At 37.2% G+C, this 12,838-nt stretch overlaps 1 protein-coding gene across 2 annotated transcripts; it reads right to left on the reverse strand.

Annotated features, from left to right (window-relative positions):
- LOC104768273 (U-box domain-containing protein 16-like) lies at positions 3,395-6,871 on the reverse strand. Of its 2 annotated transcripts, none has more exons than XM_010492201.2 (2): positions 5,242-6,871; positions 3,395-4,357 (listed from the first exon to the last, which is right to left on the reverse strand). In XM_010492201.2, the coding sequence occupies exons 1-2, from the start codon at positions 6,486-6,488 to the stop codon at positions 3,574-3,576; spliced, it is 2,031 nt and encodes a 676-aa protein (XP_010490503.1). In that variant the 5' UTR covers positions 6,489-6,871; the 3' UTR covers positions 3,395-3,573. The 2 variants fall into 2 exon arrangements, with proteins under 2 accessions (XP_010490503.1, XP_010490502.1); XM_010492200.2 differs by having other exon boundaries at positions 3,395-3,650; positions 4,535-6,870.

Raw genomic sequence — 12,838 nt, forward strand, 5'->3', positions numbered from 1 at the left:
GCGTTAGGGATTAACTCCGATAGCTTGAACCGATAGTTACCCATCAGCTGCCTTGTTTTTTTCTTCTTCTTCTTCTTTTGATGTTGAGGCTTTGAGATGAGATGAAAAACTGAGAGAGTGAAGAAGAGTGGAGAATATAAAGGGGCAGAGAAGAGATTACGTGATGTGAGATGCTATCTCTATTTTTATTGATTTTGTGTTAGATTATGTTCTCCTTTCAATTCCACTAGTTACATTGACATTTGACACTGACACTTTATATTATTTTTGTAGTGAATAGTAGTGTGTACTATAGTGCCACCAATAAAACAAATCCCTCTATTAGTGTATATCTCCGGGGGATAAAGTTTAGTTTCCGAATATTAAAGTTCTGCCGGCTTTTGTATCATATCATGTATTCCTACTTTCGTTTTCAATATATAATGTGATGACAAAAAAAGAGAGTGTTAATAGCCCTTTGTATATATGTTCGTCTGACTCCACTTAATTAGTGGTCATTGTAATCCTCGTGAAATGTGCAGCACGAGATCATAAAACTAGTATCGACGAAAATGGTGGTTAATTTTGTTCTTCTTTGATTGTGTTACAGTTTCCCTAAGTAGGACTGTTTGACACAAAGATAATGAACGCAAGTAAAATATCAGAGAGCCCAGAATCTCCTCATTCGTCCACGTGGGGATTTCGATTCGCACGCTACGAATGTGGGGAAAAGGGCCATTTTATTCCTATACAATTTTGAAAGTGTCAATTTCTACCTGTATAAACACATGGTGCTAATTTATACCTATACTAATATAAAATTTAAATTTCATACCCAATTAGTATAAATTGTGCCGATTTCAGAGTCAAAATTAATAAATATTAGTCAATGCTGACTCAGATGACACGTAATTTACTGAGGTGTAATACTCAAGACTCGAACCCAGATTTACCTTCACAAACAAAGATGCCTTAACCAACTGATCTAGTGACGATATTTGAAATAATATAGAACTTTTTATGTTTATAATATGTCTTTACGTCTCCTCCCCCTCTCAACCTCTTCGTCTTCTCCTTCTTCTCCGCTCTAATCATCTCCAAGTCTCAGATCTCTGACTCCGTCATTGCTTGGTGACCAACAAAACTCCGCCCATCATCATACATGTTTAACGATTTCATAAACTTTCTGATCTTTATACTTTACATCTTCCATTAAGAATTTAAGAGGTAAAGCTCCATTGTTCAATTCGATTTTGATAAATTGCGTCTCTTAAATTGCTGCGTAAATTACCTGGGTTTTTTTTGGAAAATTGTTAATTGCTGCAGAAAATGCTTTGTGCGTGGAGACATATTTATAACTGTAATAGATTTACATATTCACGAATATTGTAACTGGATCAGTTGGTTGTGGCAGGTTTGTTATTGACAACGGAGACCTGGGTTCGATCCTCGAGTGTCACATATTTTTTGAGAAAATTTTGAACTTAGCATTAAACGACCTCGTTTTAGCCACCTCACTAAATTACGTGTCATCTGAGTCAGCATTGACTAATATTTGTTAATTTTGACTCTGAAATCGGCACAATTTATACTAATTGGGTATAAAATTTGAATTTTATATGAGTATAGGTATAAATTAGCACTGTGTGTTTATACAGGTAGAAATTGACACTTCCAAAATTGTACAGGTAGAAAATGGCCCTTTTCCCCTTTTCGAGGTTATTAAACTGTTAATACCTTGCCCAAAAAAAACACATTAGTCAACTAACGGAAAAGTAAAGGCAACGTTAACACTTAACAGCATACGAAACGATGACGTTTTTGTATTTTTTGTTTTAATTCACGAAACAGGGCTTTGAAACGATGTCGTTTGGTATTTTTTGTTTTAATTAACGAAACAGGACTTTGAACCCGTCACCTATGGGGATAACAACAGGTCACTTAACCACTGGACTAGAATACTTTACTGATGTTTTTACACCAACACATATACTTAACTCGTTTACTTTCTCTTTCTTCTTCTTTCCATTTCTCACCACCACCCTGTTCGTACGACAGATCCATCCAAGGCGGTAACACTCTCCTCCCCACCACCGCCCCTTCTCTGACAGCAGTTGATGTCGAAGCTCTTTCCTTTTCCGAAACCCGAGATTCGATCTCGCATCTCCGGCCAAAATTAGATGTAGAGATTAAACGAAAGTAGATGTTTCCGACTAAAAACNCTAAATTACGTGTCATCTGAGTCAGCATTGACTAATATTTGTTAATATTGACTTTGAAATCGGCACAATTTATACTAATTGGGTATAAAATTTGAATTTTATATGAGTATAAGTATAAATTAGCACTCTATGTTTATACAGGTAGAAATTGACACTTCCAAAATTGTACAGGTAGAAAATAGCCCTTTTCCCCTACGAATGTGTATATGTATGTACGATGACCTTATTATCATTTGGGCTCTCTTGCAGAGAAACAAACAAGATTATGTAATGACTAACGGGCCCTTAAGTTATTCGGCCCACACATTAAGGAACTTGTCCTTTTCCTCTTTTACCCAACAAAAAATAAATTCTATCAAATTGTCAGACCAACATAAAAAAGAGAAAAAGAAAGCATAAGCTCATTTAGTAGCAAAAATAATCGTTATTAAACTAGAAAAGAATAAGAAGGTAATTAAATGCTTTGAAATATCCTAAATGTTATTTTTTTTTTAAAAAAGAGAAACATTGCTTCTCTAGAAAAGAAAGAAAGAGATGGACTAGGTGGACAGTGAGAAAGTGGTCGGGTTCTTACAGACAGGGATTAGTGCGATTCATCTGCTATCTTTCTTAGTACGACTGTGCCATGGTTTTATATCAAGGGATTGGGTAATCTGGGTTACGCATGTGCATAGAGAAGCTAACCGTCTTGTTGATGGTTTAGCTTCCTATACTTATTCTTTACAGCTTAGTTTTCATTTGTTTGAGGTAACTCCGCCTTGTGTTGCGGTTTTGCTTTCACTATGTTACACAACGGATTGTTTGTATTTAAGTTTATTTTTTCTTAATAATTTAGGGGAGTTTACTCCCTTTGTTCTACCAAAAAAAAGAAAAAGAAAAAGAAAGAAAGAAAGAAAGAAAAGAAAAGATTGTCGCTATTTGCCAAGAGTTTCATTTCCAATCACCATCACTCGCTTGTGTGTGGATTTTGCTCTGTCTTTTCTGTTGAAATTTTGTGCCAATTCTTTTGTCTTTTTTTTTTTATACACACACGCAAGACGCAACGCTTTACACATGTGAATCTGATAGCTTTGAAGATTATATATGATTCTATGATTGAAACTATGGGAGAGAGAAGAACACTATCCCTGAAAAGTTAGTTTTGTCAAGTAAATTATAAAGATAACACAATCCCTTTGTGTACATTTGCTAGATGGGAAAAATCTTTCGTTTATTTTTTTTCAATTGTTTCTGTCGAATTACATTTACAATTGCAGTTTAATAATAATACTTCGTAAAAGAATCACTTTTGACTTTACTTTCTTTTCAAGTCATCAGAAAAAAAAAAAAAAAAGGGTTTGATAAAAACTTATACACAGAAGAAGAAGAAGAATCATAAAACGGGAGTAAAAATCCTACTTGGGGTTGGGACTACAATGCTGTGCGTCTCAGGGGTCGTCGTTTCATGATGTGTATCTCCGGCAGCCCACCGTCTTAGGTACCTCATCAGCGAAGCCGCTTTCCTCCCTCCCCTTGCCGTTCCAGCTCCTATCATCTCCCATATAACCCTCTCTATCCCTGGAATCGCCGCCATCTCCGCCACTAGCTCCGACCCTCCTTTCCGGCACATTGTAACCAGCGTGGCCGCCGCGCTCTCCCTTGTGGTTTCCGCTCCTTCCCTCATTACCTCCCCCAACAGCCTTATCAGACTGAAAGCTGCTGACACCGCCATGAGTCCTCCTCTCCTGACCACCGCCTCCACCACAGACACGGCCTCTTCCGGTAGCTCTCGGAATGCGTCTCCTGCGGCTTCCACGACCCCAGCTTCTACGAACCTCCCAACGTTCTCTCTCTCGGCCACCAGGTTCAGGATCGCCACGAGCGCGTCTCTCTTGGAACTGGTTGGTCCCCGTTTAGCCAAGTCGACCAATCCGCTTACGACACGTGCCTTTCTCCCTAGTCTTCTTCGGTAAGCCGAGACGCCTGCCAGACTGAACAGAGTTGCGGCGGCATTGGCCTTAGCCTCCCACGTGGCTCCCGAACGCAGGACCTCGATGACGCCGTTTAATGCTCCGTCCGTCTCCATGATCCTCGTCTTGTTCTGTTCCAGGATGGAGAGGTTGAGGATCGTCGTCACGGCGTTTATCTGTAGGCTCGGGCACTCCGTTCCAAGATACCTTACCAGCTTCGGTATTGCTCCAGCCTCGGCTATGCAGGCTCGGGCCACCGTGTCCGACTTGGCCAGCGCCCGCAGCTCGAAAACGACACCGTTCTTATCGGCTGCGGAGAGCTTCCCGATCAGAAACTCCACCATCATCTTCGTAAACTCGGCCGCCGNGTCGTCGTTTCATGATGTGTATCTCCGGCAGCCCACCGTCTTAGGTACCTCATCAGCGAAGCCGCTTTCCTCCCTCCCCTTGCCGTTCCAGCTCCTATCATCTCCCATATAACCCTCTCTATCCCTGGAATCGCCGCCATCTCCGCCACTAGCTCCGACCCTCCTTTCCGGCACATTGTAACCAGCGTGGCCGCCGCGCTCTCCCTTGTGGTTTCCGCTCCTTCCCTCATTACCTCCCCCAACAGCCTTATCAGACTGAAAGCTGCTGACACCGCCATGAGTCCTCCTCTCCTGACCACCGCCTCCACCACAGACACGGCCTCTTCCGGTAGCTCTCGGAATGCGTCTCCTGCGGCTTCCACGACCCCAGCTTCTACGAACCTCCCAACGTTCTCTCTCTCGGCCACCAGGTTCAGGATCGCCACGAGCGCGTCTCTCTTGGAACTGGTTGGTCCCCGTTTAGCCAAGTCGACCAATCCGCTTACGACACGTGCCTTTCTCCCTAGTCTTCTTCGGTAAGCCGAGACGCCTGCCAGACTGAACAGAGTTGCGGCGGCATTGGCCTTAGCCTCCCACGTGGCTCCCGAACGCAGGACCTCGATGACGCCGTTTAATGCTCCGTCCGTCTCCATGATCCTCGTCTTGTTCTGTTCCAGGATGGAGAGGTTGAGGATCGTCGTCACGGCGTTTATCTGTAGGCTCGGGCACTCCGTTCCAAGATACCTTACCAGCTTCGGTATTGCTCCAGCCTCGGCTATGCAGGCTCGGGCCACCGTGTCCGACTTGGCCAGCGCCCGCAGCTCGAAAACGACACCGTTCTTATCCGCTGCGGAGAGCTTCTCGATCAGAAACTCCACCATCATCTTCGTAAACTCGGCCGCCGCCTCATTGCACGGCGCACCGGCGTCCCCGGAGAGCTCGAACGGTATCTTCTGATCGCGGCACCACAAAACGATGAGGTTCTTCAAGGCGCGGTTAGGAATGAGGGAGGTGTGCTTGAGGACTTGTCCTGTTTTAGGGCAGGTGCTGTGCCCCGACTGGATCCAGAGATCAATCGACTCTCGATCGTAAGTCTGACCGGTGGAGATGACAACCGGATGACGCATCAGCTCGAGCGTGATCGGGCACCGGAAATCGGCGGGGATGTTAGCGTCCGACAAGGACTTGTGGCGGCGGAAGTCAGGAGGCGACGGCTGCGTGGAAGAGGGACCGAAGAGGACGCACTTAGAGTAACGGACGAGGCCGATGAGAGAGGCGGCAGAGGATTTGGATCTGTCGTCGATGTGATCGTGTATCTCGTCCTCTAGTCTCTGGATTTCGTCGGTCAAAGAAGCAGAATCGGTGAAGCCAAGGTCGTTGAAAATAGCGGTGAGGGTAGAGTGATGAGGGGAGATCTGGTGGTGCTTGATGGCGTCGATCGTATCGGTGACTTTACGGCGGAGGGCGTCGTCTCGGGGATCGACGAACTGAATCATCATCGAATGGGAGCATTGTTTTCTGAGGAGAGAGATGAGATCTTGGGCGTCGTCGCTGAACAACAAGTCATGGACCGGTAAAATATCGAGAACGGTGGATAAATCGGCGACGAGCTCGTGGAAGCTGAAGGAAACGACGTCGATCTGCAAGAGTAACCAGAGTCTGCTAGCTCGAGAGCAATCGTCGATGAGAGACTTGATACGGTGCATAACGAGTAGCATTTCCTCGAAGCAGAGGAGAGCGGATTGGGAGTAGTTTGATGATGATTGGGATCGGAGAAGCTCATCGAAAACGGAAGATAGAATCTGAACTTTGCGAATGAGAGAGAGAGAGTTGCGACGGAGGAAGAAGGGGAGAGGAAGCATAGAAGAGATCTCGTGGGACGCTAGGAACAGAGAACGTGTTAATTTTGCATCTGATGATGAAAGCTTTGGAGAATCGACGACTAACAAAGGCCGACGCTTTCTCGCCGGGAAAGCATCAACAACAGCCATATATCAACACTTCCTTAGGTGGTAGCCGGGAACTTTTTGATGTTTTAGGAAGAACACCAAAGCAAAAGAAAAAGTGAAGAAGAAGAAAAAAAGAAAAGAGTTGAAGCGGTAGTTGGTTTGGTTGGTTTCGAATTTCTTAGCTCACAAGCTAATTACCTGCTATTAATTTAATCAAAAGATTAAGAAAAAGTCGTAAAACTGAAAAAGAGAAGAGAGAGAGAGACGACGACGACGGTGGACGGAGCCGTCAGAAGAAGTCAGTAAGTCAGTCGCACAAAGGACAAAGCCGCCTCTTCCCCTACCCTTTCTCCCCCTGTGTGTGTGTGTGTGTGTGCGCGTGCTTTAGACAAAAACAGAGGGTCAAACATTCTCTCTTTCTGTTTTGACTTTTTCTCTTCTTCCCTTATTGGTTAATTTACTTATTATTATTGTCCCTCCCCATTTTATATTTTTATGGTAATGTTTTTCTCCCGAAATTAAACCAAATGTTTATTTCCACAAACATATGAGCTGATTAATTAGTTTAGACTACTTTGCATTTTCTTTTTCTTCTTCTCTAATTACAGTATAATCTTTTTAAAAAACAGCACACCCCTCGTGTGAGTTGTCGAGCAACAATGAATTTAAAATATACGAAATGTAAGAATGAAGATAAGGTCTTAATTTCTTTTATATATATATGACATAAGAATGCACCAGTTGTTGTTGGGTTGTTATAGATAGAATTGATCTCGTCTTCCATTATAGTAGTAGTATTAAAATAAATGGTTACCCTAACTAATCATTCTTGTTTTTATAATAAATTATTGTTATTATTATGATTGATTCGGCTCTGCTGGCTTTCTCCCTTTCTGTTGAATCATTGATTGTTTTTGTGTTCTTCTTTAATAGTATAGATAAAACAATCTTTCCATTACACAACTTAGCTACCTTTTGTCTTTTTTTTTTTTTTTTATTGTATGTAGTTTTCCCTTAAAAAGCAATCTATGAGATGTTTGCATTTTTAGCATAAATTTTTAACTTCCATTAGAAGTTATTGTTAAACTGATATTGTTACTTTCAAGTTTCAACATATGGGGATGTTTTCTGATTACAAAAAGAAAAGGAAAACAAAGATAAAAAGTAAATCATTTGGGCCAATAATATAAAAGGGTTTTAAAACTGGGCTTTATTATGAGATTAATATATCCGTCCGAAGGCCTAATATACAAGAACAAATCATTTGGGCCATTTAATGTAATAACTAGATGAACTGCTAAACAAGCGTTTATTGGGCTTTTCGTGATATATGGTCTTGTGGTAACATAGATTACTGAATTTTGTAGTGCTGGATCAACAATAATGAATTTTGTAGGCCTAATCCCAAAACCAACACCTTTGAACCGTTTGAACTACTTGCAAATTTTATTGGCTGTGGAGTGTTTAAACTTCATAACCAAGAGATTTCTCCTGCTGGGATTTTCATAAACTATATATAGTAGTATTATTCTGTGTTGTTTGTTTTATTAGTTTCATTTATGGGTTGTTGCAGAGCTTTAACTTCGACTATTTTGTTCACCATTATATATTGCAATTCATACTCACATCACCCTATATGTGGGGTGGGGACTTCATTCCGTATTGATATTTCTAATTACACTTATTTATTGGTCAATAATAAGCAATCTCACGATCAATCAGTGCGTGAGAGCCTTCTTTACCCTTGTCATCTATTATATATGATGGCTCTTAAACTATACAGACATTTCATTAGTTAAATATGGACATCACCGTTTAATTATTATTATTTTGAATTAAAATCACCGCTTAATTATTTGCAAGCAAGAAGACAAAATTATTCCGAATTATGCTGACTCTCCACATACTCAACAATAATTTTTAAAGTCCATAACAATTATTTCAACGTGTGTATGTATATATGTATGTATGTATGAAAATGTAAAATATATGTATGAAATTAATTTATGAGAATCTGAATATTGAAGAGTTATCAACATCAGGATATCGTCAGACCAAACATGTGAGATCATAAGCAAGCCATTTATTCAGCTATTTTATTTAGTTTTTTTTTATACTAATACTATTTATTTCTTGCACTTGAATCTGGACGCAATATCAATTTATATGGCACACATTTAAATGACACAATAAATGAATAGAAATATACTAGCTAAGCTAAGCAAGGAATGAATGGTCGTGGGGAATAATTACTCTGTATGGAGAAACCAACCAAAACATGTTGCCGTGCCCAATGGGATGTATACTTTAATTGTGCGGGCTCCTCCTTTTAGACCTTCGATGTAGTCGACTCCCTCATCTTATCTCCTAGTATTACAAAAGAAAAAAACAGATCACATGGAAACACAAACCGATCGATTTATATAAATTTTTTTTTGGCGTAATTTATGTACTAATTTATCAATTTCCAGTAATAATGCGACTCAGAAGATGGTTCTCCTCACAAAGATGCAATTTTCTGGTGTTGGGGATGTTTAGAGAGGGATTGTCCTGGAAAAAAAAAATGAATCGCAACCACATAACCTTCTAAGAGTTTTCTATATAAAAGAATGATAGTCAAACAAAGATGATCATATCATAATATCAAGACGATTTAAAAACCCACTATAATTGGTAGCTCAAAGCATTGTGTAATTTTACTTATTCGGTTATATCATTCATTCTCTTTAAACACCCCAATAGTAATATTTTGGTTGTATTTGTTTGTCTTTTTTTTTCATATTATATAAACTGTGACGTTGATTTATATTATTTTTAACATATTTTTGTAAACAAAGATGGTTTAATCCGTTTGTAGATATGTCAATTCTAAAGCTTCTGTCGTCTACTGATTTCTATTCGCATCTTTACCATATTATCATCCAAATTAGTTTATAGAAGTATGTGGTTGATGTTTGACAAAAAAAAAGAAAAAAGAATTAAAAAAAAGTATGTGGTTGATATTTGCAAATTGTTGGATATTAACTTAGCCTAGCAATAAAGTAAGAACCATTGATGTGATCACCCGAATTTGTGATATCTCTTATATATTAATAGAAAAGCATTTTGGCAAAAAAAGCTGAGGTATCAGCATTACAGAGCTCAAAACACTCTTTCCTTTATTTGTCATCAGCTTTTAAAAATATTTATATTTATTTACCACTCTATTTTTCCAAAAATACAATTAACATCCAAAAATAAATTTTTATATTATCTTTCTACCTTAATTATATCCTTTAATTATATTTTCATAAAATCTTTAAAATGAATTTTAAGAACTTTTTGTTCATATGATATAATAATATAAGATTGATATTATAATAACTCTCACGGATTATTTTAATTATTATACAATTTTTTTTATAGATATATACTATACAATCGAATTTTAAATATTTCAATTATCCATAAATATAATAGATCTTGTAAATAAAAATTACAGTAAAAACATTAAATAATTATTTTATACCACACTGTGCGGGTTGTTACCTAGTTACTTCTTTAAGTTTTGTCCTTGTCAGAATATTAATTAGCTGCATTTTTCTTCTTTTTTTTTTCTTTTTTTTTTTTGAACAACATTTTTTTTTTGTCAACACATTTTTTGAACAACATAACATAAAGCTGCATATTACTTTGAAACAAATTTCTCGCGTTATTAGAACAAATTTGTCTATTACGTGACGTATCAGCATAGTTCTTAGTCTGTAATATTCTATTTCACGAGTTTTCTTCAAATGCGATATATTATAACCACTTCAGATCAATAATAAATTCTGCCGTAAGATATTATACTATAACGTTAAACATTAGTCGTAAGAATATTTTATTTTACTCTAAAAAAAGAAGCTAATATTCGGTAAGACAAAGGCGAACTATTCATACTTTTTTTTTCTTTTTAATACTCGCTCCTAATAATATACTACAGTACTATTTAAAATCATGCATGTGTGATGTGTGTCTCTATTAAGAAAGATGTCAAAACAATCGAGATGTGTTTCGTAGGTTAAGTGTTTGTATAATTGATCTTCGTGAAACAAAAGGATGGTAAGTAGTGTAGTATAAATGGTTTATGTAAATCTCTCTTAATTACCAGAAATAAACTTGAACAATTATTAAGGATTCTTCTGGGTTTTACAATATGAATACATATCGTGGACGGACAAATACTATAATTAGATGTTGAATTAATCTAATTTTATAAAGTCGTCAGAACATTTTTTAAACGTAAGACAATATAATGCTTACGGGAGATACCTAATATGTCATCGTACGTTTCTTTCTCTTACACGAAAGACATTTATTTTTCTTCCGGCAGCCTTATTTATTCTTGAGTTACGTGGTTTTAATAACCATTTTACATATAACAGATTACAAAGTCATTATAATACTATATTGGACGTCATATATATTCCATTTGTAATTCATGATTCCGTAGTTCTGATCTCAGTCTCCCTATAGACAGCACACCATGTATATGCTACACTACAGGTCTTTCTTTGTTTTCACCATTTATAATCAATTTCAAGTTTCAACAAGAGGTTGTCTATGTTGAGCTCATCATACGCATATTATATTATTATTCATGTAAATCATATATAGAAAATATATCGTTAACTTACGTCGTCGTAAAAATGGGATACAAAGTTTTGGGTCACATAGCGGCGAAATAATGTATTCATTTAATTAATCATGGGTAGATATTTCATTGGAACAACCTTTCGAACCAACGAAGAAAAAGGGGACAGTTATATATTTGATCCATTTTTATATACAACTGATGAGCCAACCTTCGATTTCATCACTGGAGTATGTATTATTATTTTAACGAGCTTTTCTCTTCTTAATTCTTCCGAAAAGAAGCTTCGGTGAAGTACGTAGCATCAGGTCAAAACGTACAGCGTGACAGCGAAGATAATAACGTACGTACGATTATCTAATCTTTTAACCTTTTTTTTTGTGTCTGGATATGAGATTTGATGTATATTGTGTTCTACACTGTGTACGCGCCCGGTGGGTAGGTGTAGGTCACGTGGTAGCTTTTCTAATAAATTGACACAACAAATTGTATCTCCTTAATCCTTATATTTACGGCGGCTGTAAAGATCATCGACCTTGTTTTGGAAAATGCAATTGAGATGATATAATTTATAGATGTCAAATATTGAAGTTGATCAATTGAGACATAAGTGGTTTGTATTACAGTATACAGTGATCATATACGTATAGGGGGAACCAATTCAAATATCTAATTTCTTTAAATTATGCTGACTTTCCAAGTAACTAAAGTAAAAATTATAGTAACCATTTTGATTCTATTTTTCAATACGATATATATATATATATATATGAAGCACAATTTTTTCATAGGCACTGATTATAATGTGAAACATATATTGAAAGTACGTAATCAGTTGAAGTTTAAACATAAAAGTTTTCTTCTTCTTCAAAAGCATCAATTTTAGTATATATATATATATATATACTAACATACATATACAAAAATATAGATTAATTTCCCCATAAGAATCAAGACATTTCCAAACAAGTATAGAAATAAACAACTGTATTTTCTAATTAGTATTTGCATATGTTTTCCAAAAGTAGAAATTCGTTATTCCAAAAGAAGAAAAATTTATTTCCCCAAATATTGAAAGAAACAACTGTAAAGATTTATACAAATAAGCATAAAATAAAATAAACTAAAGAATTTTAATTAAAAAAATGAAATAATAATATTTCATGAGTGATTTAGTTCATTAACCCAACTCAGCAGCGTATACAATTGGTATTTGTTGGAAGAAAGTGGAGTCGTCGAACACTCGTAAGCGGGGGTGTATCAAAACAGAATCAGAATGAATCTCGTTTTAACCATCCTCTTTGATCATCTCTATCTGTATAAGAATGAATTGGTCATTGTAATTTTATAACAATAGCTGGGAGATACGAATATACTACTAGTCTACTATGACGCATATATATATATATATGTGAAGAATATTAGTACTTTATATATATATATTCAAAAAGGCCTAAACAGTGGGAGATAGGCACCAAATCACACAAAGACAACACCGACGAGGACACCTGTATGGTTGTAATTCAACTTACTGTCCTCTTCTTCTTTCCTTTTTTTATTGTCCTAATAATATTTTTTATATTAACAGAAAATCTCTCACGTTTTCGTCTTGTACCCAAAAAAAAAAAAAAGAAGAAGAATCAGAAGAAGTTACAGAAATACCCTCATCTCCTAGCTCAAGATGAGAGCAATATATATATATGTTATGTAACAACTCGATACAGAGCTTGACTTATCTCTCTTATCCAAATCCCAAATTTGTCTCTCTATCTCTCTG

The sequence above is a fragment of the Camelina sativa genome, chromosome 20 (assembly GCF_000633955.1).
Source record: "Camelina sativa cultivar DH55 chromosome 20, Cs, whole genome shotgun sequence".
NCBI lineage: Eukaryota > Viridiplantae > Streptophyta > Magnoliopsida > Brassicales > Brassicaceae > Camelina > Camelina sativa.